The 25,623-nt window shown below is 48.3% G+C and overlaps 2 protein-coding genes across 3 annotated transcripts in view; one reads left to right on the plus strand and one right to left on the minus strand.

Annotated features, from left to right (window-relative positions):
* Positions 1-5,024, plus strand: part of NFRKB (nuclear factor related to kappaB binding protein) — a 34,990-nt gene extending 29,966 nt beyond the window's left edge. Inside the window, exons 23-26 of the mRNA XM_082843898.1 lie at positions 233-1,000; positions 3,740-3,846; positions 4,616-4,751; positions 4,865-5,024. Coding sequence (XP_082700024.1) covers positions 233-1,000; positions 3,740-3,846; positions 4,616-4,751; positions 4,865-4,990 — 1,137 coding nt within the window. The 3' untranslated portion in view covers positions 4,991-5,024. The remainder of the gene's footprint in view (positions 1-232; positions 1,001-3,739; positions 3,847-4,615; positions 4,752-4,864) is intronic.
* A 2,612-nt stretch (positions 5,025-7,636) lies between these two features.
* TMEM45B (transmembrane protein 45B) overlaps positions 7,637-25,623 on the minus strand; it is a 41,372-nt gene continuing 23,385 nt past the window's right edge. For both annotated transcript variants that reach the window (XM_082845159.1, XM_082845160.1), the window contains exons 2-6: positions 14,777-14,973; positions 12,398-12,604; positions 11,377-11,561; positions 10,736-10,881; positions 7,637-9,648 (exon numbers count right to left, since the gene is read on the minus strand). In XM_082845159.1, coding sequence (XP_082701285.1) covers positions 9,537-9,648; positions 10,736-10,881; positions 11,377-11,561; positions 12,398-12,604; positions 14,777-14,957 — 831 coding nt within the window. In that variant the 5' untranslated portion in view covers positions 14,958-14,973 and the 3' untranslated portion in view covers positions 7,637-9,536. The remainder of the gene's footprint in view (positions 9,649-10,735; positions 10,882-11,376; positions 11,562-12,397; positions 12,605-14,776; positions 14,974-25,623) is intronic.

Raw genomic sequence — 25,623 nt, forward strand, 5'->3', positions numbered from 1 at the left:
GAGTGGGGAAAGATAGATAAAATTGGCCAAGTGATAACTTTTGAAATTGTGTGATGGGTGCATGGATTTGTTAGACTGTTTTCTGCTTTGGCGAATGTCTTCCATTTTTCAAAATAGAAAGTTAGAAAAATACATGAGACCCACATTTCCCGCAGTGGAGGTTCCCCCAGTCACACTCTGGAAGCAGCTCAGCCTCGCGAACGCCTTTGTCAGTGCTGTTCTTCCCCTCCAGGTGGCAATCACTGGGCAGCTCGGCGTGAAGCCCCAGACGGGCAGCAGCATCCCACTCACAGCCACTAACTTCCGTATCCAGGGCAAGGACGTGTTGCGGCTACCGCCCTCCTCCATCACCACGGACGCCAAAGGCCAGACTGTTCTGCGGATCACTCCAGACATGATGGCCACGTTGGCCAAGTCCCAGGTCACCACAGTCAAACTGACCCAGGACCTCTTTGGGACAGGCAGCGGCCCCACAGGCAAAGGCATCTCCGCTACCTTACACGTCACTTCCAACCCAGTCCACACAGCTGACAGCCCTGCCAAGGCCAGTCCAGCCAGTGCCCCCTCATCCACTCCACCAGGGACCACCGTGGTCAAAGTGACTCCTGACCTCAAGCCAACAGAAGCCTCGAGTTCAGCTTTTCGCTTAATGCCAGCGCTTGGTGTGAGTGTGGCTGACCAGAAGGGGAAAAACACAGTGGCCTCATCTGAAGCCAAACCAGCCGCCACCATCCGCATCGTGCAGGGCCTGGGGGTGATGCCCCCCAAAGCAGGCCCGACCATCACGGTCGCAGCCCATGCCAAGCAAGGGTCCTCCGTGGCCAGTGGGTCTGGAACTGTCCATACGTCCGCGGTGTCCTTGCCCAGTGTGAATGCTGCCGTGTCCAAGACTGTGGCCGTGGCTTCTGGGGCTTCCAGCACCCCCATCAGCATCGGGACGGGAGCCCCTGCTGTGCGGCAGGTCCCCGTCAGCACCACGGTTGTTTCCACGTCCCAGGCTGTGAGTAACATTGGTGGTGGAGACCAGCCCTTCTGTTTGGGAAGCTTCTCTCGTTGGGAGTCTGTCTCCTCCTCTGACCCAAACAGGCTTATTTACTAAAATACTTTGCTGTTTAATTCTGAGACAAATTTACAAAAGTGTAGCATGGGCATACGTTCTCATAAAAGTAGAACAGTGCAGGGGATATACGTATGCATATAGCTGATTCACTTTGTTATATAGCAGAAACTAACACAACGTTGTGAAGCAACTCTACTCCAATAAAGATGTTATAAAAAAAAAAAAAGTAAAACAGTGCAGAGGTACACGGAGTAGGTATGAAGTTCCTCTTACCACCTCCGATTCTCCTTTCGTGGGGCTCATCACTCGTTGTGTTTTGGCATTTATCCTCCTAGTTCTTTTTCTGAGCATTGTCGTATATATTTACGTGGTTTTAAAATCCCTATGAGAGACCTCAGTCTGTGATTTGCTTTATTTAAATATTTAAAAATGTGTCTTGGGCCTCATTCCAGATCCTACGATACTTAGTATCTTGTTAAAAACATTGCTACAGTGCATGTTTGTATATGTGAACATGTATCAGTATTTCAGGAGCAGAGGTTCCTGGCATGGGTCGGGGAGGTGCACATTGAAAGTTCTGATACTCCAGTTGTATTAGCAGGAAGGCCACACCAGCCTACACTCCCCCCATCAGCTAGTTTCCTGTTTCCCTTGTGCCCTAACCTCGTGCTGGATATCCTGTTTTTTTAAACTTTATGTCCCTATCTTACTAGTAAAAAGAGAGTTCTTTTTCTGTTTCCTGGATCTTTAGTGAGGATGGGCAGCCATTCGTCCAGAGGTTGGCATGGGCTCTCCAGGGGTGAATCAGTCTTTGCCAGTTTTCTTCTGGGGTATTTGGCCTTTTCGTATTGTGTGAGCTGGCACCAGCCTTTGTATCTTCTGCATGTTAGTTCTTGTATGTGTAGAAAGTATTTTCTTCCAGTCTGTCAATTTTTAACCGTGCATGTGAAGCCTTTTGCTCTGCAGGTATTTTATCTGATGAGATCCATCAACATTTTCTTTTACGGCTCCTAGGGTTCGTGTCTTGTGCCTTTCTTACTCCGGGGTTATAAAGATGTCAGCCCTCATTTTCGTAAAATATTTTTAGAGTTTAAAAAAAGTGTAATTGAGAAATCCATTTGAAATACGTTTTTGTGAATGGCATGTGGTATAGGTCTCATATTTTTCACATTATTCCAACATCAATGACTAGTATATCTCGTCCCCACTAACTTGAGGGTACTACCTTTATCATAAACCAAATTTCCATATCAGCAGGTGTGTTTCTGGGTGCATGTGTTTATTCTTTGACCTCTAGATAAGGGGCACTGTTCTGTATGGTGGGTGCATCTGGACAGTATAAAATACAGTTTACTTTTCTAAGCAGGCAATATAGTAAAACCTTCCTAATTTGGATAAAATCCAGAGGATTAGTGGGAGGAAGGAGGACCTACATGGTAGTAAAGCCAACCAGCCAACCCTGAAGTGCAGCGTGCTTTAAAGGAAATGTTTGTTTAGGTTCTCGTATCAGAGAAGTTAAAATAAGAAAGCAAGGAGACGGTGCTTACTTGATGCGCTTTTGTTTCTCTTGAGTCCTTCTGACACAGAAAGGTGAATCCAGCGGTATCTACCCTGTTGTCATCAATCAGGGTCACTGTAACCGGAGAGCATTTGGTGGGGCAGGAAGTACTGAGTGGTGCTGCCTGTCTGTCTGTCTAGGCAGCTGGTAGGCTAGTTCATGGAGGGACACAAGTTGGTGGACGGCTGGTCTGAAGCGGTCTTGTTCTCAACACTAGGGATTCTTAGGACGACAATACAACCCTAGTAGGTTCCCTTGGAGGCCCCATCTGGCCGTGTTCTCTTGCCCACTGACATCTTTCCGTGCTTTCTAAGGGGCTGCAGTTGAGCTCAGCTGTGGAGATCAGTGTGGTGCCCTGGTATACAGTTTTCCTCCTGAATGCCTGGCTTCTTTAGAACCAGCTTGCCTGTGGGAAATGTTGATTCCTTTTCTTTGCATCTTGTTAGCTGCCCCTCTTGAATCATTTTTTTAAAGTTGTATGTACACAGGATCCTACTGTATATAAATTTTATCATCAGCCAAGGGTTAAAAACCAGGCAACCTACAAATGGGCTAGTGTAGTGGCCGAACCCCAGCCATCATGAAATCCCAAAGATACCAGGTCTTTCCAGCTCCTTTTGTCTTCCTCTGGGCCTTCTTATTAGCTGTGGGTTGGACTTTTCATGTGGTTGAGTTTATTGCTAGTGTTCGCTGACTAACCTCCCTTACCTCTGGGAGAAGCAGAGCACTCGGGGAGTGTGTCCTGCTGTGTGCTCCCCAGCAGTGCGCCTGCTCGAGGGGAGCAGCAGTTATGCACCTGCTGTATTCACTCCTGAGTGCCTCTGTCCTTGCTCAGTTCCTCCGCCTGGCTGTGTCCCCGGTGTTGGGGGTACGTGGATGAGTAAGACCCTCCCCTCTGGGAGCTCAGGCTCATACTGTGCCTAAGTGGACACACGCTTTCCTTGGTGGTTCAGGCACATGTCTTGCCCTGATGACGGCAGGTGCGTGCGGCTGCTCTGCTTCCTGAGGCAGGAGAGAGGAGGCTCACGGCAGCTGGGTGGCACTGGGTGATGTTGGGTGGCGCTGGGTGACGCTGCGTGGCGGTCTTTTCTTCCATAAACCTAGTTGCTCTTTCTCTCTAGGGGAAGCTGCCTACGCGGATCACAGTTCCGCTCTCTGTTATTAGCCAGCCCATGAAGGGCAAGGGTGTGGTCACAGCCCCCATCATCAAAGGCAACCTTGGAGCCAAGTAAGTGCTGTAGAGGGTTGGGTGGGCGGCAGTGGGGGGACATCTAGACATGCAGGGGAAGGCGGCTGGTTTCCCGGGCTCCTCCGTTGTGCTCAGCAGTGAGTCTCGAGCACCCGCGTTGTTTTCGGTGCTGTGGATACAGCAGTGATTAAAACAGACAGAAGTTGGTGCTGCTTTCAGGCTTATACTGTAGGGTGGGTGGGGAGAGGAATAGTGAGTTAAAGTACCGTGTGGCCGGTGACGTGCTCTAGGGAAAGCAAGGGGGAGGGCACAGGCGGAGCTGGATGGGGGTGGTGGGCGTGACACAACTGGGGGCAGTCCCCAGCATGGGCGTTAGGGAAGGCCTCGCCTCGATGTCGGAGCCCTGTCTGAGCCCTGGGCTGGGATGGCTCAGCGGTGAGGGCCTCCTGGGGGCCTGGGCGTCTCGTGGCTCTGACCTGGATGGGGATGGAGGGCATGAGGAGATGAGTCTGCTGCTCTCAGGGCGGCTGCCTTGGCAGGGCTGGGCTTCTGGTCAGGAGTGCACACCAGCTGGGGCCCCGTCCGTTACTCCTGCTGGTCGCGGAGCGGATACAGGATTCATCCAAAGCACTGGGAGCCTTTGGCCTTGCTCTCTTCTCTGACACGGGACGCATAGAAGCTGGAAGAAAGGTGGTCTCGGCAGCCGGTTTCCATTTCAGTCCAGAGTGCCGGGGTTTTCCGCTGGCCCCAGACCTGGCCTCATGCTGGCCCGGCCCGGCCATGCCTCACTCCTGCTTCCCCTCCGCAGCCTTGGCGGGCTGGGCCGCAACATCATCCTCACCACCATGCCAGCAGGCACGAAGCTCATTGCTGGCAACAAGCCGGTTAGTTTCCTCACCGCCCAGCAGTTGCAGCAGCTCCAGCAGCAGGGTCAGGCCACACAGGTGAGGTCCGGGCACCCGTTGCGCATGTCGGGCTGCCCTCCTGCCCCGTGCTGCTCGTCCTCAGCTGACGGGCCGCGGGCAGTCTGCCGACCAGACACTCTTTCTGCAAACAGGTGCGCATCCAGACTGTCCCCGCGTCCCACCTTCAACAAGGAACAGCTTCTGGTTCCTCCAAAGCCGTCTCCACGGTCGTCGTGACCACGGCCCCATCTCCTAAACAGGCACCTGAACAGCAGTGATTCTCAGGGAGGAAGACGGTGGCCGCAAAAGCCACACCCGGTCGGCTTTCTGGCTGAAAGGGAGGAGTGGGTGGTGCATCACCCCCCGGGCACGTCTGCCTGAGAAAGGCCAGCGGAGGGACCATGGCGGCCCGGCTGCTGCTCGGCGGGGAGTGCGCTGCGCCAGGTGCGCTGGGGTTCCGAGGTCTGTTCTGTCTGGTCCAGGAGAAGCTTCTCTGGTGGGGTCGTGTGAGCGCGCCGTGGCCACACAAGCCCAGCTGTCTCCTGGAGTGAGGCTCTGAGGATGGGCAGACGGCGAGAAGGTGTGCAGACGGCAGACGAGGCTCGTGCTGTGCGGGGTTTATTTAGCTCTGGTCTTCTCTGTGGCTGGTGGTTTAGTTAGGAGCTCTGTGTCCAGACGTTTTTATGTAACTTATTTTTTTAGAGAACATCTTGTACATCCTTATCAGGTAGAAACCTGGGCTTAGCTCGCCCCCTCCCCCTCAACTGGTTACTTATTCTTTTGACCAGAATGAGAGAAGAGCAAGATTCTTAGTAAGTTGGAGGCTGACTTGATCTCTGCATGGTAACAGAGAGGCCGTGAGGTGGGGGAGAAACATGGGAAGTGAGGTCACGTGGGCCCCCTGAAATGGGATTAGTCTGGCGGCCCCTCTTAAAGACGGGCTGTCAGGATCTTGACTGTGGTCCATACCGTCACCTGCAGACTTAGACCCCCTTATCGAGCGTGTCCCCACGCAAGTCCAGGGCCAGTGGACAGAGCAGGCAGACGCCAGCACAGGTGCTGCTTTTGCAGCACAGGCTTTATTGCAGTTCAGAGATGATGCGTTTTGCTTTGTTCCGGAGCAAGAGTCAGCAAGCCATGCCCCTTGGGCTGGCTACGCAGTTTTGTAAATAAAGCTTTATTGAAACACAGCCCGTGCCCATTCATTTATGTACTGCCTATGGCTGCTTTCAGTTAGAAGGCAGAACTGAGTAGTTGTCAGAGACCACACGGCCTCAAGCCTGAAATGTCACCTATCAAGTAGAACTTTGCTCGCTTCTGCTCCAGAGTAGAGGTGGGGAGAAGGGGTAGGGGGTGGGTGCAGCCACGAGGCCGCACCAGCCACAGAGGAGGTGGGTCTGGGTTTACAGTCGTTTGCTCCTGGCTGCTTCACGGTTCTCAGCCTCCATCGAGCTGTAGGCAGAACTCAGAATATTTTAAAATGTAATTAAAAGCACTGATTATTGACAGTATATGCCTCTTTCGTATTGGAGCAGGGGTTGGGTGGTGAAGCTTTTCTGTAACGACAGGACTTCCCTGTCTTTTTTGAAAGTATCCAGATTATTAAAAATGTATCTCTAACTCATGGAAATTCAGTGATGATCTTTGACGGGGTCTCTGTGAGGAAGTGGGGTTGGAGGGCAAAGAATTGGAGTGGCCTCCTTTGGAGGGGTTGCTGGGTGGAAGCTGAGTGATCAGGCAAGTTGCAATGGTGCAGAGAAAGAGTGGCTCACTGGGTACACAGACATTTGATTCGTAAAGCAGTTCGGTAAAAGAGACATGACCATCCGTGTTCTAACTGTGAGAAAATCCAAGCCTGAGTTGAAGTTAAAGAGAACCAAGCTGCGAGTGCAGTCTTTTAATTCAGGTGCCCTTTCTGCTGCCTTCCTGTGGGGACGTGGCTGTGATGTGTCCTGGTGAGACGTGGGGACCGTCCGGAGCTGGGAGTGGTAAGCCTGGATTATAAAGAGCAGAGGTGAATTGGCGGGGGTGAGATTGAGCCTTTGGTGGGTGGTTTCTAGAAGGCTGGCACAGAAATAAGATTGGTAATGGGGAGAGGTGGAGACTGCAGGGAAGGAAAGACTGGCTTTTGACCTGAGTGGAGGAGAGCACGTCTGCATGGCATTATTTCCTCAAGCACATGTCACGCGAAAAGCCCGTGTGCCGGTTTCCAAACGAGAAAGAGGTAGAAACTTGAGGGATCCTGGCTCTGGCATTTACTGCTGGTTAAAACAAATCCCTTTTGAATTTACTTAACAAATGATTTCATCGTTTGTTCAGCCTCAACCCTCAGCTCCACTCTTATTTGCTGAAGTCACTTGACTCTGCCTGTCTCCTTGGTGCCCGCAGATACGTACATTCTAGCCCGCGGGTCACTTTCAGGATGCCGGTGGTAAGCGTGACCCGGTGCTTCCTGCCCAGCCTGCCCTTGGGTCCCAGAGGATGGCACCCCCTGCCGGAGCTGCTTGGGTGACACCACCGGCATTTGCACCAGGCATGGTTCCTTGCGTGCAGACCTCAGGGGTCTTGTAGAGACATGGTAGCTGGTGGGTGTTTTGTGGGGAACAATTCCAGAAGAACCTGGTTCAGAGGCTCAGAGGCTGGTGAAATTATTCAGACCATGTATCTGAGACTAGATTTGGTGAATGGCGTTGTGATCGGTTTGTACTTTGTCACCACGTCTGAGAATATTTATGCAGGTTGATCACTTCCATGAAGGTATACCAAACAGTGCTGTGTCAGGTGCATCAGAACAAACTGTAATATTTTGTATCTGACCGTCACACCTCAGCCCCTCACTGTCTAGAAAACGCTGCATTTCCTTAAAGTGTTCTGTCCCCTCCCCACTTTTAAAATCTAAAATGGAGGGCTTCCCTGGTGGTTCGTGCCCCGGTCTGGGGGCATCCCACGTGCCGTGGAGCAGCTGGGCCTGTGAGCCATGGCCACTGGGCCTGTGCATCTGGAGCCTGTGCTCCGCGACGGGAGAGGCCACAGCAGTGAGAGGCCCGCATACCGCCAAAAAAAAAAAAAAAAAAAAAAAAAATCTAAAATGGAGATCTTTACTGTGAAAGTAAACCTGCAACTGTGTTCCTTCTTCCCATCTCCAGTCCCTGAGGCAAGAACATGTTTTACATTAATGGCCAACAGTAGAACTTGCTGGATAGAACATGCTTCATTCAGGACTTGCTAAATGAACATTTGGGTTCCTACTCAGCAGGCAGGCCAAAGTGGGTCCTGAAAGGGGGCTCCCGGGTTCTCTCCTCAAAATTCAGTGTCTTCAAGTAGCTCATTCTTAATCCCTAAGATGTGGCTTCGACCCTGAGGTGCTGGCTGACTGTGGGAGGTTGCCCTTCGTGTAAGTACAGCATTCCTTCCAAAGAGCATACGTGCTTCACACAGCTCATCCCTGCCATGTCGGTGTGAAGTAGCGAAGGGCATAGCGGGAGAGAAGCTGGCCTCTGAGTCCTACTTGAAGGCTGGCTTTAGGACTTCGTGGTTGTGTGGCCTTAGGCTGATCCGGTTCTCTGAAGAGCCCTGATGTTCTTGCAGTTCAGGTGGTTGTGAGAGTCAAATGAGATAGAAAGCAGTTTAAGGTCTGGGAAGTACTGTACAAATGAATGGCACTGTGGGTCCCTATGACCTTTCAGATTTGTCCTAACCCACTTTTACCAGTTTACAGAGCTTGATTAGCCGTCCGCGTTCTTTCGTACTCTCACTGTCTTTGTGCCTGGATTCTCTGTTCCTGGAATGTGCTTTTCTGTAGGGCGCCCCCCAAACACACACCTTCTCCTCCCCTCCTTCGTTTCCCATGGTATCTGTACTTACCCCTTAGGGCACCAGTCACCATGCACATAACTGCTTATATCTTTCCCTTTAGACTGTGAATTCTTTGCTGGACACATATTTCGTTAATCCTTACAACCATTTCAGTGCTGGTGCAAAGCAGATGATTAATAAATATTTGTTGAACGAAACGTAAAGAAAAAAAAAGAACAGGTCCAGAACCAAGATTCGAGTATCAAGACTTTATGTCACTAGTTCAAGATTCACGGCCTTTGCAGGATTCTTATCTTTTGCTTTCAGCTGTGTTGAAATTCAAGGCCTTCCATAACCTGACATTTTTCTCTCCACCTCATTATAGAGGTTTCCTGTCAGCACCCTCTTACTAGGGTACTTTTGAGAAGTCAGAATATCTGGGCTCCAGCTCTCAGCTGGACCACTCACTAGCTTCCTGATTTAACCAAAAAAGTCCCCTTTGGCCCAACTTCATCACTTATCAACAGTGAGTGGTATTGCAGTACTCCGGAACATTATGATTAGTTAGGAGATGCTTAGCAAGTCATGTTTAAAAATACCAAAGCTCGTGAATTGTTTTACTTTAAAAAATACGGATTAGAATTATATCTCTAAAATAAAGGCTCTGTCATTCACCTTCTGATAAGAAAGTACCTGCCTTCTTGAGGGAAAAAGGGCTAAATTATCAAAAGCAGTAAATTCTGCTGGATTCATATTCTGAATTCACCCATGAGGTCACTTCCTGTTCTGAAACTTTCAGAGTCTGAGTTCTCTTCACACTGAGACACAAATAAAGGCTGGCTTCGTTTTTCTCTACAAAGTATACCACAGCAGCAGAGACTTCAGTTGGTTAAATGAGCAGATGCAAATATACAGACCCTTGAGAGTGGATCACAATGGGGGTTTCAGTGAAGGAAGGGAGCTGCCCCACTGACCACCAGCTGTGCCCCCAGAGGACACTCCGTCCTCCGTTGGTGACCGATGGCTGCCCTAGTCCTCATCAGAGCCGCTCAGGAGGATCTTCTGGTAGGTGTGATCTGACTTCAGCTTGTGAATCCCAATGATTTCTCTGTCTCCAGGCCTCTTTACCCGTGTCAGGAAGCTGTAACGGGGAGACAATAATTGCAGATGGAGTGAGCCCCAGCTTGCCTTATTCCCTCACCCGAGGATGCGAAGGCGTCCGCTGGCCCTCAGAGCATGTTTTTTATGTCTCTGTCAAATACTGTGGTGACTCATCTGCATCTCCGATTTCTTAGACAGCACTCTTTGGTGGTGAAAGGACTCACAGTCACTTAAAGGTCAGTGATGTAACTGAGACTCAACTTAGTTCCCCTGCCCCACAGTTTGTTGATTCACTGACCGGGCAGTAGAACTCAGAGAAACCATGGCCTGCTTTCCCTTCTGTTTGGTCTGTGTGGAACTCTCTCTGGGTGAACTCTCTCTCTTTGGGTAGGGAAAGCAGGAACTAGGAAAGAACAGAGGTGGCTCTGACGACACAGAACTAGCAAGACCGGGTGTGCAGTGGTTAAAGAGCTGGGCTCTGCCGTTTACCCCTTGGGTGAGCTTGATCCAGTTAGTCTTTGGAAGCCTTGGTTTCCCTGTCTATAAACATCACGTGCATCCTTTATAAAGTGAGCATTAAGTGGGGTAATTTACACACTTTAAGTGCTGACCACAGTGCTGGGACACAGTCAGTGCCTAGGAATTACTAGCTACTCTGGTAACCTCGGGAGAGCGAGCGCTGTCGTGAGCGCTTGCTGCTGTGGTGTCTTACCTGACGGTCACATGTCCCTGGGAGGTAGGGCAAAACCAGGAATAAGGTGTTGGGCTCTGAATGAACCAGGGACACAGCAGGGACTGCGGTTCAGTACTGATGCCTAATGCAGAGTTTTTCCTTTCAAACTACGGACTTAAAATCCATCAGAACTGCGTTCGAAACCTGGGTCTGTGAGGTTGCCGTGACCAGACAGACGGTCCTTTAACTTCTCAGACTTCATCACCCTCACATGCAGGCACAGAGTGCCTTGCACAGAGCTTGGCATATAGTTGGCCCTCATTAAGTGGTAGACATTAGCACTGCTTAGTTATGAAGGGTGGGGCGTGGAGGTAAAAAGGATGCAATGTAATACATTTCGGGGACGGGGCAGGTTAGGACAAACTTGGCAAAAGTCATCTTCTTTTGGACATACCAGTAAACCAGCGAGTAGCTGATGGCCACAATGCAGAGGGCGGCCAAGTAGTGCCAGCAGAAGCACATGGTGATGAACATGATGTTGGCGTCATCTTTCTGGTCCCATTCGGGTGCTCCAAAAAGCGGGAACAGCACAAACCCGATCTGGTGGATTATACAGAGAAGCCAGCCTTGTCACTGGGTGGGCCTGAGAAGCCCCCTAGCCTCCTGTGGCTGCCAGAGTGTCTGTAGTTGCCCAGACAACTCCCATGCCTCTGTTAGCATCGAACAGCCTCTGCACAGGAAATTGCTCTGTTAGCTCTGGTTTTAGTGTAGCCTTACTTAAAATTTCAGGGCCCACATTTCAGATGAACAGTTTTAAGCAAGTAGAGGCTGTAAGTGGTGTCAGTAGCTCTGCTGGGAAGGGCAGGCAGGTAAATAAATCCTCAGCCTGTTCGCTACCTGTGCTCTGTTGAAGACGCTTGTTTATGTGTCAGCAGGATATCGATGGCTAAAGTCACGTAGGTCAGGGGTGGGCGTGGGCAGAGAAGTGGCTTCTGACCCCCTTCGAGTGGTGTGTCAGTGCTGCATCTCCTGGATGCGCTCGGTGGGCCTGCTTCGTCCTTGCACCAGGTGAGGAGCATGGTTTTGAATAATTACCTGCCAGAACCAGGTGCCCTGAAGGATAACGAGGCTGGTACGGAAGAGTTCCAGCACGATGTTGTCCCGGAGGATCACTTCCAAGGTGAGGCTGACAGCCCCCGCGAACACGGCACACAGCAGGAGGGAGTGGATGTGCTGGTCCAGCGGTGGCCGGTGGTGGACATGGTGGTACAAGAGGAAGCCTGTGTGGAGCAGGGGATGCTGTCGGGCCCGCCCCCGCCCCAGGGGATCCGTTCCCAGCTTCAGCCTGACTAGGAAGTGTCTGTCTGGCACTTAGGAAGTCAGTTTATGTGACAATCTAGGGCAACAAACCGATGCAGGTTATTGTGTGTGTGTGTGTGTGTATGTGTGTGTGTATGTGTGTGTGTGTGTATGTGTTTGTGTGTAAGCGGGTATAAGCAGCAGAGGATGAATCTTAACATCTCTTCACCGAATTTGTGGTAGGTAGGGTTCAGTCCAGGATGGGAAGGTGAGATGTTGCTGATTTGTGACCAGTTGTGTGTTTGTACTTGACATTCAGTTTTACCCTCATTCAACCTCTTTTCAGTTCTTCCTGAGGTTCAGAAATCAACGAGGGGTTGGATTACAACATGCTTTCTCTCATCCAGTTAAGATGAGTTGCGTTGGGAAATGTGTCCTAGCCACTGGGTGGGAGTCCGGACAGTGACAGCGCAAGGTTGGGGTAGAGCACGGAGAACCTCTCCCCTAACCAGAGGGTCACCCCCCTTGCGTGATGGCACCCCGCCAGTACTTCGTGCGGAGGCCGGGGCGGGGCGGGCGCTGGGCGGGCAGGGGGAGTTGGTGCTCTGCCAGCCAGAGCTCTGGCTAAAAGCCTCGTGCTTTCCTGTGCTGCTTTATGGAACGTGCCACCCGTACCGTCCAGAGCACAGGATCAGGTCCTGTGTAGGATTCTGAAGCGCAGAGACTAGGGTTCTCTGGGGAAGATGATTACATTTGCAATATTTCTGATCTGCTGTGCTCCCGTCCCTCTAAGTCTCCGTCCACACCACCCAGTCACCTTCATTGGAAACTGCCACAGCCATGACCAGTCTGTCCAGCCCCAAGGGGATGTGGGTGATGAGGTAGGTCAGCATGTCCACGAGTCCCGAGACCCCAAAGAACAGGTACATGGTGCTGTGCTGCCAGTTCATGAGCTTTACCCAGTGGTCCTCGTGGGACAGGTGGAGGTGGGGCCCGTCCGGAACAAACTGCTCTGCCAGCATGCCTGCAGGGAAACGGGAGTGGAGGTTAGGGAGGGAAGAACAGCTCCAAGACAAATAGACGGCGAAGTGACCCCGAGTCATGGCGAAGGTGGCCCACGGCTCTGTGGACCTACTCTGCTGCCTCAGATGCAGCTGTTTCAGGATAAAATATGTATTTGCTGAGGAACCTGTGCAGACATGTTGCCTTTGTTGCCGTTCCTTTGGGGGGGGGGGGAGAAAAGGCGATAGGAACGCAGCCACACAGGTCCCCAGGACATTGTCCAGCAGTTGAGATGACAGCAAGGCATTGCCTCTTAAGCGAGAGTGTGGCTGATGCATTCTCTGGGGGTCCCCTCTGCCAAGCGAGCCGTGAGATAAACCTGGAAAGGAACAATTAGGTGGAAAATGATAGAATGCCAGCGAGACACACTGCAGGTGAAGATAGCCGTGGCAAGCCCAGCGACTCCCGGGTGTGTGCTTTTCCTGCGCCCAGGGTGAGCTCGGAACTGAGGGTCCCTCCCATGGCACTCGGCCTCTGTCCCAGACGCTGGGAGAACAAGGCCAAGACCACACCTTGGTGATCCTGGCCACCCTGTAGCTCAGGAGACGGGGCCGGCACACAGGTGAAGCAGTACCACAGGGCAGCTCTCACTTCTTGGGAGCAAAAGATTCGCCTTTTGCCTGGTGCCCAGAATGTTCTCGGAGCCTAGAATAAGTCCTCCGTGACAATGTTCTGGACCGTTTCCCAAACATTTCTTTCTCAACCCAGATCCCCACCTCCTCTTTTTTTTTTTTATTATTTATTTACTTATTTGGCTGCACCGGGCCTTCGCTGCGGCACGTGGGGTCTTTGTTGCCACGTGCGGGCTCTTGGTTGCGGCATGTGGGATCTAGTTCCCCGAACAGGGGTCAGATGCAGACCCCGTGCGTTGGGAGTGCAGAGCCTTAACCACTGGACCACGAGGGAAGTCCCCAGCCCCTTTCCGAATTCATGTACAAAGGATGAAGGTGCTGGTGGAAGCAACCCAGGAAAAGGACGTTCCAGTGACAGGCGAGCAGAAGGCCTCCGAGAGCAGGGACTGTGTCTGTTCCCCCCACCCCACCCCCCCGGCACCCAGACAGCGAGTTCCTGGCACGTGGCAGAGGCCCCAAGAGACCGTTCTTGGGTGAGGATTATTTTCACGTAGCAAGGAGGCTAAATATCATTTTTCTAGCTTTTCTAAGGCCAAGTTGATGCTGTCCTTTACCGTTTAAGCCACACGGGCCCTATCACTTCGCAGCTTCATAGAGACGACAAAGCCTTTCCGATGCCTGGGTGACTGGTGAAGGGGACATTCAGCTAGACTGTGACCTTTGCTCACTCCACGGGGAGCTACTGCCCTTGCTTCCGTTCCTTGGAGAAACTGTAGGCCAAAGAGGGCAGGCGGCAGAATGTAGCTGCAGGGTGAGCTCCCTCCTCACTCACGTGATGGGCTGGTCCTGACAAGGAATTCTGTCTGCTCTTGACACCGCGTGTTGTTCCTCGAGGGCCACCAGTGGGCTGGATGGCTGTCAGGTGACCATGGGAGTGGGTGGGTTTGTTGGAATGGGGCGCAGTGAAGGAAGGTTCCCCTCAGGCAGCTGTCTGTTGGCTTTTCTCTGCCTCTCTGACTAGCCTTCCAGCATGAATCCCCATCTCTAAGCACTTGAGATTTGGGGATGGAGGGTACGAGTTGGGTGTTAACCACTCGTGAGATTCTAGTGGAGGGAGAGAGCCGGGGGGAAAAAAGATGACTTTTCTAAAACTAAGCTCCGTTTAGTACCTTCTCATAACTCACGTACATGAGCTTAACTCTAATTTGTTCTTATTTTCTCTTTTTCTGTTTTGTCTTTTTCATAAAGTATGTCTTCTATTTCTACAATTTATGCCTGTGTTCCTACAAATTATACCTGTATCCTTCTAGGGCAAAGAATGCTGCAGTCTATGTGGTAGTTTTTCATAGTGTGAAACTTAGAACTGTGATGTAAGGTGCTATTAAACTGTCAGTGTTACTAAGCTTGGTACACAATAGATGCTATGGTAAAATATTTAGTGCCCCAAATTCTTATGTTATCCCTGCCAGTGGAGACATCCATTTTTCACAGGGTCCAGGAAGTGGGTTACGGGTTCTGGGTATGACAAGGAGATCCCTGGGCCAAATGACCCCCTTCCTTACCGATGACTGAAAATAAAGTTCTGATGGCGGCCTCAGTGACCTCCAGACGCTGATAGTGGTGAGTCAGTCGGCTGCTCTTCCCCTTTTGGTGAAAGTACTTCAGTGGGTACTTCACTGACCACCACAGTCCAACTATCAAGAAGAAGCTCCCTGGGAGAGCGTGGCCCTTGAAATTTGCCATCGGGGTCCCAGGATACCTAAACAGTAAAGGGACAGCTGTTAGGTGGCTGAATGGGGAAGACATAAATGGATAATTTGGCAGGAAACACGATCCATGACTGGGGATTCCGAGCTGTAAGCCATATTGAGAAGGAGCCCCTTATTCTCAGAGAATAAGCCTGTGTTACGTCATTGAAGTCTTGTCCGCTCAGTGAGTTACAAGCCCAGGAGAATACCACTGGCCCTGAGGCTTTAGAAACGTGGGTAAAATAGGAGGGAGGAGAAGGAGGATGGGTAAATACTTCCTGATCTTAGAGTAGAAAAGCCTTTCTAAACATAGAGGTAAAGGAGGGAACTAGAAAAGAGAAAGTCATCTGCATAAACATTTTACATATAAAACACGTTAAAAGGCACACCATTTGGGAAAACGTTTGCAATAGCTGTGATAAATGGATATTCCACTACAGAGCCTTTACAAGTTAATAAGAAAAAGACCGTAGAAGAATGGGCAGAAGACACAAACCACATAATTCACAAAATAACACAAATTGATAATAAATCTCACTGTAAAGATAATGCAAATGAAAAATATTTTTCACCTAATTTGAAAAATTGAGGGTTTTCACGCAGCCCTCTAAGTATAAATGAATGCGGTCTTTCAAATTTGGTAAAATGACAGGCTGTTCAGCCAGAGATGTGTGGAGAGCGCGTATCAGCCCTTCCATGACTCATTTCAGGGTTTTCCCTGTTAAATTCCTGGTCGGTCTGCTGCTCACCCCAGCTGTGCATTTCCCCTGCTCATTCCCGTGTGCTCATTTCCATGCTTAGCTTGCGAAGCCAAGCGTTCCTGACCCCCCATCGCTGCCCTGAGCTGTGTCTGTTTCCTGGCAGCTGAGCAACTTGGTTTCATGGCCAGTACCAGCATATTTAAAAGTCATTGAGTGAGGGGGGACTCTTGTTATGGTGTGGCCACAAAACCCACAGCCTTCCACTGTTTAGCTGAACTACTCCATAATATTGCCGCCTCAGCATCCTTTTGTGCGGCCAGTGGCCTGGAGGGGCCTTGAACTGACACCGGCCCCTCCTCTGAGCATGCCCTTGAAACAGCTGCAGAGTCACAGTGATAAACAGTCTCTTCCACGTCCCAGGGCCTTCCCCCTGGTGTACTCCTTGGATGAGCCCGCCTGCAAAACTTACGAGAAACCTGGTCTTTTTGGTTTGAATGGTGCAGTCTGGTTTCCCTGGGAACCCTGAAGCACTCCATCTGTGGACCTTTATAAAGGTGTATGTCCCAGTCTGGCCTCCCTCTGCCTGCACCTGCCTTGACCTCCCACCCTGTACTCCTCCAGGGCTGTGAGTAGTCAGCTTCTCTATTTCGGTTCTCTTGTGGGCTTTTGGTGGACTGAGGCTCACGATGCGACATCCGACATTCCAGGACCCTTATTTAACAAGTAATTTAACAGTCACCACAGCTCAATTTGTTGTCTACCTTTGGTCAATTTCCAGTTCCCTGCAATTGTTGGTTTTGATAATTTTGTCTAGTGCTGTGCTTATATTTTTGCGGGGGGCGGGGTGGGTGTTTTGCAGAAAGGAACTGCCTGTCTCTTTATGCTGCCGTAACTGGAAGGCCTTCTCATTCTTTTTTAATCCTCTACTGAAAAACATTAAAAAAAAAAAAAGCTCCACTTTTCATTTAATGTTTAACACAGGTCCCTTTCCAGGTCAAGCCTGTTACACTCCTTTGTTTTCCTAGTCAGAAGTGCAGAAAAACCAGCTTTACAAATCCTCCCTGCCCTTCCCTATTTTTCTGAGAGGCAGAACCCCAAATGGAGGCACAGTCCTTGTCTGCTTGTGTGGCGTCCGTACCAATTTGTCAAGCCTCACCCTTGCCTTTTACCTGGTTTAAAATTCATGCCAGTGGATCGTAGGGCCTGCAGCGTGTCTGAAGAAACTCCTTTTAACTTTCTGGAAGGCTGAGGACGTTGATTTGATGGGGAAGAGGAGCAGGGGAGGTAGATTTCTTCCATTAACAAATTAATAGTTATTAGATTAGCTACATTATAGAACGTCCAGAGAGATAGGACGGGTCCGGTTTTAAAAAGGGAACAAGAGAGTAACTTCAAACAGAAAAATAAAAATTTAGACTTCCAATAATTTGGATAATACCATTCAGATAAAGTCCCTGAGAAGTCTAGCTTAAAAAATAATTAAAAATATTAAATAAGAAAGCAAACATTTAAGGGGTGAGTGCCCTTGAATACACAGAATGGTGTGGCCATTACACAGTAAAATACGTCGATCTACAGAAAAGCCACAGATAGGAAAACATTAGAAAGTGCTTCCACAAAGACAAATTCCCTTATTTTTAATATGTTTACTCTCTTTCAATATTACATGAGATGGAATGGGAGTATGAAGGGAGGATTAAATGTTTTGAGGGGTAGCAGCTTTGAGTTAAAGCTGGAAACTGAGAGGGCTAGAGGTTTAGGCAACTTTTCATTTCACGTCTGGGGAGATCACTGGAGAAGGAACATTGTCTGAGTAAGGTTTCACCAGCTTTCCTTGTACTCCTAGTTTTTAACCATTTTCCCCAGTCTGCATTCCCTTTTTTTCATTTAAAGTAATTGAAATGGAAGACAAGGTAGAAGGTGTCAGAGAAAAAGGAGGTGAGAATGGGGAAGAGTGGGGAGCACGGAAAGAGGAGGGAGGGAGAACTGTAGGAGTTGGGGGTGATGGTGCAGAGGAGAGGAGAAACCGTGGTCGGTGCCATTTGCCTGTAGTTAAAAATAAAACGATGTGGTGCCTTTTCTTTTTTAATAAATCCAACATTTCCCCCTATTTTAGATGGGGAAAGTAGGAATTGTGAAGGAAAGGGTGTATGTAGATGAGTGACAGGATCAGAAAAAGGAGGAAGAAAAGAGAATTTTGTTCCTCATGTGCTTCGTCTTTGCAACCTCCAAAATTAGCAGGATCGAGGGCTTGGCATTCATGGCAGGGGAAGAGTTAAAGCCAATTTCCTCAAATTCGTGAGGACAGGATACAGATACATAGACTACCAACTACACAGCCTGGATCTCTGCTTAGTTCCAGTCACACCTGTGACTTACGTTATCTTCACCGTGGAATGTTACGTTAACCACTAACAAGAATGAATTAGCACTATACCTGCTGTTCTGGGAGGTTTTGCACGAGTTACTGTTGGGGGAGACATGAAAGGTGGAAAAGACTGCTTATAATGCGACCCTGTTTTGTGCAGCAGTGAACGTTCCGCATATCTGTATACACGTGTACAGGTGTATGATTTGCATGAACGGGGAAAGCAGTGTGGAAGATAATTCGAGGGTATTTCATGTTCATTGAGCATTTCTGGCTCTGTCTTCTAGGCATGTTGTATGGTTGCACTTTCTGGCCCCCTTGCGGTTGGGTGGGGTCTTGTGAGTTGTGAGTGTAGGTGACGTGTTACTTCTGGGCTGACATGTGTAATTGCCAGTTCAAGACCCCCAGAACAGTCACCTCTCCCTCATCACTCTCAGTATTCATGATGGTAGCTCCTCCGTCAGCCTAGATCCCAGAGTGAGGAGACACGGAGCAGAGCCCCAAATCAGCCGCGATGAACACATGGCATGAGAAGTAAACGGGAAAGCATCACTGAGCTCTGTGGACCGTTATTATCCAGCAGAACCTAGCCTGTTCTGAATCATACAGCTGTATACTAGGCTAACGTTGACAGGTGGGACACTCAGGCTTTTGTAGTTTTTTTTTTTTTAATATTGAAAATCTTTATTAAATCCAGGGAGGAAGTAGTTGTGGTGCCATAAGAATGGCAGAAATTGTACCAAAAAGGTGCCAAAGACAATTGTGGTAAATTCTGTCTGAGCTGCCCTGACTTGTCACCTCCTTTCCTACCTGATATCACATAGATGCATTTTCTCTCTTGAAATGGTTCTTCCAGCCCCACCTTACTGTCCTGCCTAAAAAGACAACCTAATTTGAATTCAGGCACCCAGGGGTCTGTTACATTGCAGGGCAAACCTGGAGGTCCATTTCTCGAGTCCAGTAGTTCTCTGTGGGGGACCGTTTGTCTGAAGATTGATTGATTGATTGATTGATTGATGGCTGCGTTGGGTCTTCGCTGCTGTGAGCGGGCTTTCTCTAGTTGCGGCGAGCGGGGGCCACTTTCCATGGCAGTGCGCAGGCTTCTCCTTGCGGTGGCTTCTCTTGTTGCATAGCACGGACTCTAGGCACGCAGGCTCAGTAGTTGTGGCGCACGAGCTTAGCTGCTCCGCGGCATGTGGGATCTTCCCGGGCCAGGGCTCGAACCCGTGTCCCCTGCGTTGGCAGGTGGACTCTTAACCACTGCGCCACCTGGGGAGCCCTGCTGACGTTTTTGACGGTTACTGAGCGGCTGGTGGTGGTGTTACTGGCATCTTGTGGGCGGAGACCAGCCACTAGACATGACATCTTACAGTGCACAGGACAGTCCCCCACAGCAACAGATGTGCAGTCCTGAGCTCCTAGTGATGGGGTTGTGAGGCCCTGCTGTATTCGAGGTCAGCTTCCTATTCTCCTTTTTTCTGGAAGGAAATAGAAATTAGGCTGCCTGCCTTTCTTTGTTATTTATGCCAGGGTGTTCTTCTCCCTTCAGAACTTTACGGAGTATAAGCCCACTTCCCTAACAGTTTTTTTCTTGGCTGTCCATATCCTTTTGTTTTTTGTTTTTGTTTTTTTAAATAACAGCTTTATTGAGATATAATTCACATATCATACAATTTACCTAAAGTGTAAAATTCAGTGACTTTTGAGTATATTCACTGAGTTGTGCAACCATCACCACAGTCAATTTTATAATATTTTCATCACCCCCAAAAGAAACCTTTCACCCATCAGTCACTCCGTTTCCCCCAATCCTCCCTCCTGTCCCCCACGGCCCGAGGCAGCCACTAATCTACTTTATAGAGTTGCCTATTCTGGACATTTCATATAAATTGAATCATACAGTGTGTGGTCTTTTGTGCTGGCCTCTTTCACTTAGCATGTTTTCAAGGTTCATCCCTGTTTTCCAAAGTGGCTGCATCACTTTACAATCCCACCGACAATGTATGAAGGTTCCAGTTTTTCTACATCCTTAACAACACTTAATTATGTCCATCTTTTTTAGTTCAGCCATCCTAGTGGGTGTGAAGCGGTAGCTCATTGTTTTGTTCCATTTTGCTTCCCTAATGATTAGTGATGTGGAGCATCTTTTCATGCACTTATTGGGCATTTGTATATCTTCTTTGGAGAAATGCCTATTCACATCCATTGCTCATCTTAAGTTGGGTTATTTGTCTTTTTATTGTTGGGTTGTAATAGTTCTTTATATATTATAGATACAAGTCCTGTATCAGATACATGATTTGGAAATATTTTCTCCCTTTCTGTGGGTTGTCTTTCTTGATTGTGTCCTTTGAAGCACAGAAGCTTTGAATTTTGATGAAATCCAGTTTATCTTTTTTTTTTCTTGTTTGTACTTTCTGTGTCATATCTAGGAAACCACTGCTTAACTCACCATCATGAAGATTCACTCCTATGTTTTCTTCTAATATTTTTATAATTTTTGCTCTTATGTTTATGTCTTTGATCCATTTTAATTAACTTTTTAGGTACGGATCCAACTTTATCCTTTCGCATATCTAGTCATCCCAGCCATTTGTTGAAAAGTTTCTTCTTTCCCCCATTGAATTGTCTTGGTGGCCTTGTCTCCGCTTTTACTCTTGAGAATGGATTTCATCAATCTTCAGGGGAGGGCTTTGCCTATAATAATGTCAAACTGTGGTGAAGAAAGAGTAATTTAGCTATTGTGACACATATATTAACTATTTTAATAGAGTGTTGGGACAGTAAAGGGAGGACTCCAGTTCAGCCTGAGGGCAAGAGGAGGAAGATTACAGAGGGAAGTGTCACTGAAGCTTCCTTGAAAAACAGGTAAACACAGGTAGTATGCGTGGAGTTCTAGGCAGAGCAGACAGCACATGCAAAGGCTGAGAGGCAGCTGCAGCTAATCATCTCTGTGGCTGGGTGGAGCTGCTCACTGTTTCTGCCCTGCCATCCCCACCGTCTTTACCGAAAAGACCAGGTGGCTTTCTCTTCCTTGGGGGGGAATGCATTAAGCCTCGAAATTCGATTGGGGATGGAAAAAGACAGTCTACTTAAAAAAGTCAAAGACCTTGACTGAGTCCTATAAACTCACCGAATCTCAGTACCCCTCCTTCTAAAAAGGGACATTAATGTCTACCTCACAGGGATCTTGTGAGGGTTAACTGAAAATGTCCAGCAGCTAACTAGAACAAGTGTGTAATAAATGTCAGTTTCCTGTCTTCTCTGGTGCTCTTATACCCATTCCCGCAGTCCATGGGGGAGAAACCTGGGCTTCTCTCTTAGGAGAAGTAAATGATTGAACCAAAGCTGCTGTCCTTTGCTTTGAGTGGCTGACCCTAAGGTGGGGAAATCACTGTTGAACCTTTACCTCACCTTGGAGAGGGTGGTGGTTGAGTGTATTTTTTTTTTTTTAAATGGGAACAGGAAGTGTGTTTGGTCAGTAGGGAACAGGTTATGGGAAGAATATGGCATATTCTTTTACTGCAGAACATGGTTTTTAGACTTTCTGAATCTGTCCTTGCCAACGGAAACACTCAGATGGTTTCTGGTCTGCGTTTACTTTGGAATACAACCAACCATGCCTGACTCAGCTTTCTGTTCCTCTGCAAATAACAAGGTTGATACCCCTCGTTGTTCTATGAGCTGCTTGTTAATAGAATGTGGAAGAAGCACAAGGTGCAGTGTTGAGAGTTCCAACAGGCTGATGTGACCATGGCTTAGTCCTGAACTTCAGGCACGGTGGATCCCTGCTCTACACTAGCCTGAGAGGCCTTAAGCAACTCTGAAGTCCATCACTCGTCTTCAGATTTTGACAGCTACTGTGTCATTGTTATTTTCTCTGTGGGGCGGGTCCTTGAACAGCATGGTCAGAAGGAGTAAGACCGGAATGAGTCTGAACCTTGTTCTGGCATGAATTCATGATGGTATGGAAAAGATCACCATGAACAAGAGCTCAGTGACCTCCTAGCTCGGTTGGGTTCCTAAACAAAAGATGTTCTCATTTCTGCTTTTCCACCCGCCCCGCCACGTGCACCTATGAAATACAAGAGTCAGTGCTGCGTGCTGAGTAAATAATCAAATGAATAAGAAGGGATCCCTCCCATCAGGGAGTTTATAATCCAGCAGGGAGCTATATACTTGTGAAAAATTGAACGTCATGAGATATACTGACAGCAGTGCTTGGGGACATGAGTAGAAAGTGAATAACTTTCACCGGAGAATCTGAGAAGGCTTCACAGAGGGGGCTGGCATTGGATCTGGGCGTTTCTCGATTGCCTCTTTCAAACTCTTGAGAATTAGGCGATCTTACTGGAATCTTGAATTAAGGACTGAAGAACAAATCTAGGCTAAGTTTCATTATTTCTCAAGCTCTAATAAAGAACTTTGGCCTCTGAGTCAGAAGACCTGGGTTCTAGTCCAGGTTTTGCTGTGAACTTACTCTGTGATCTTGAGCACGATACGTAAGCTCTCAGGATCAGAATTTCCTTGTTTGTTAAATGGGTATAGTTTGGAAGAGGTAACCTCCATGGCCCTTCCTAGTTCTAAAATCCCTCTTCTGAAATGAAAAATGAAAAGGAATTAGAGCAGGTTGAGTCATGGCAAGGGAAAATGGAACTCAGGTTATGGATGTCAACAACAGAGATGCAGTTACCAGTTGCCGCTTCAGCATAACGTTAGAGTGAAAGGGGCATCTCTGGACTTGAATGGTTGGCTTATTTTCCAAGCAACAAGCAAAAAAGTTTAGTATATTTCCCTTCGTTCCCTACTTTCTGCTTCAGTAGCAGCCCTTCTTGCCATGTGCAAGTCTTCCTCCCGTCTCCCGTAGACTAGTCTTTGAAAACGCATAGCTTCCCTTAAACCTGAGTTCAGCCAACTCCAGGTCAACCTTTTCTCTCATTCTGTTAACACTGAGAATGGAATATTTCCTGCCAGGTCAGTAAACAAAGGATGTCACTGTGGTCAGCGATTGCAGCCACCACCAGACAGTGAGCTGGTGAGCCCTGAGGGGACTCAGGGTGAAAAAACACAGGATACTGGCCCCAGATAGCTGAGGTGCACATCAAAGGAATGATTTCAGTGAGCTCAGACTCTTGCATCTTCCCATCCATAGAAAAGCGCTAAATTCCTTAACTTGGGATATCTGGCTTTCTTTAATTTACAGTAATTGTTTGACGTTCAGACTACCTGCCATTTGTTGCAAAGCTCCTGTATATCCTAGCTCCCCCCTCACCTCCTTGGAGCACTTCTCTCAGGGTTACTTGAGATGCTGCCTCGTGGGCTTGAAGTGCTAAAAATTCCCGCCAAATAAAACGTAACTCACAACTTCTAGGTTGTGAATATTTTTTAAGTTGACAACATCATTGAGACTAAGGCATCATCACCTCAGTTTCCTCTCCTTCATCTACAAATTCATACATACCCACACCCATTCTTCTCCTCAGACTCACCCCTTCTCTCATGGACCATCCTCCATCTGTGCTTCTGATTTCATTCTCACCTGTGCTCTCTGGGCCTCGTTCTGTCGATGTGAACTTCTCTCACCCTTTATAGCCTTTTCCCCTTCGACTATGACCAGGCCCAAGACTTTTTCACACAAAATAATAACAGAAAAAGGAAAAAGAACAACCGTGTGTCCTTCTTCCTATTTACTATTTCAATCATAAGAATAATATATCTAATGTATATAAAAGGTACAAAGGATAATTTAACAACTGTGTTCCACGAGCCAACGTAAGAAATAAAACATTCCTAACATCCTTGGGGCTTCCTGTTCGTTGACCCCTCCACCCCTCCATTTTTTTTTTTTTTTGGCTGTGCCATGTGACATGTGGGATCTTAGTTCCCTGACCAGGGATTGAACCCGTGCCCCCTGCAGTGGAAGCGTGGAGTCTTAACCACTGGAATGCCAGAGAAATCCCCCATTGACCCCTCCTTGACCATCTCCCCCTACTTCCCCCTGAGAAGCAACCATCATCATGAATTGTGTGTTTAGCATTCACTTCTTTCTGCTTTACTATATACTGCATACATTTACTATGTACATTATCTCCAAGCAACATATAATTTTGCAAAATTTTACGCTTTATATATATTGTCAAAATATGTGGATCTTTGGGGAGAGGGATAAATTGGGAGATTGGGATTGACATATACACACTACTGCATATAACATAGATAACTAATAAGGACCTGCTGTATAGCACAGGGAACTCTACCCAATGCTCTGTGATGACCTATATGGGATGGAAATCCAAAAAAAGAGTGGATGTATGTATATGTATAGCTGATTCACTTTGCCGTACACCTGAAACTAACACAACATTGTGACTCAACTGTACTCCAATAACAATTAAAAAACAGAAAACATGTAGATCTTTTCCTCATCATCTCACCCAGTTAGTAGCCAATAAATAACTTTGATAATTATTTATAGATAATTAAAAACAATCTTTAGGGCTTCCCTGGTGGCGCAGTGGTTGAGGGTCCGCCTGCCGATGCAGGGGACATGGGTTCGTGCCCCGGTCCGGGAGGATCCCACATGCTGCGGAGCGGCTTGGCCCGTGCGCCATGGACGCTGAGCCTGCGCATCTGGAGCCTGTGCTCCGCAACGGGAGAGGCCACAGCAGTGGGAGGCCCGCACACCGTAAAAAAAAAAAAAAACTTTAATATTAAAAATTACTTGAGAAGTCATTAATTATTGAACTTAATTACCACTTGAATGACATTTTCTTTGGATAGAAAGGAATTTGGGTGGTTTTGTGTAATGCCATCAGATATTGTCAACATCAGTTAAATTTCTTGAAAAAAACCTGGAAAGACAATTGCTGACTCCATTTGGTCCACCCTCTTCACCACCACACTGAAATTGTATTCAAATGCCCTCTGTGTTGTTTCATCCAATGGAAATCTCTAAAATAGTATCTAATAGACCTCTCTTCTGTTCCCGAGGCTACTCTGTAGTTGACACTGTCAACTAGTCACTTACCTTTGATATTATCTGTGCCCTTTGGCTTTTGTAATGCATCTCTCCTGGCTCTCTCTGTTCATCTGCCATAACCTTCCTCCTCTCCTTTAACACAAGCAGCCTCGGGTCCATTTTACGTGTCTTCTTGTCTCAAGAACTCACACCTACCCACGGTTCACCTTCCACATGCACGCTGATGACTCTGGGACTCTGGCCCTGACCGCTGAAATTTCAGACTCACATATCTAACCACCTGCTGGACGGACAGACGTGAATGGAAACACAAAGCTGCTTCTTGGACACCTCAGAGGCAACATGTCCCAAACTGAATTCCCCATCTTCCTTCCCCACCAGATCAGCTTCTCTTCTGTATCCCAAACTCAGGTAATGGCTTAGCATCCAGTCACTCTCAAAGCCAGAATCCTGGGAGGAGGTCGTCATCCTAGATTCCCCTTTGTCCTTTGCTCTGCCCTGCAGTGTCCCAGTTCCCCGAGAGACTAGACATTCTGCTTATTTTGCTTCCCCAAATTTTCTGGTGCTCTCCCTTTTCCTTTGATTCCTACAGCAGTGATCTCATTTAGGCTCT

The sequence above is a fragment of the Leucopleurus acutus genome, assembly GCF_964270905.1.
Source record: "Leucopleurus acutus genome assembly, chromosome: 8".
In the NCBI taxonomy this organism is placed as follows: domain Eukaryota; kingdom Metazoa; phylum Chordata; class Mammalia; order Artiodactyla; family Delphinidae; genus Leucopleurus; species Leucopleurus acutus.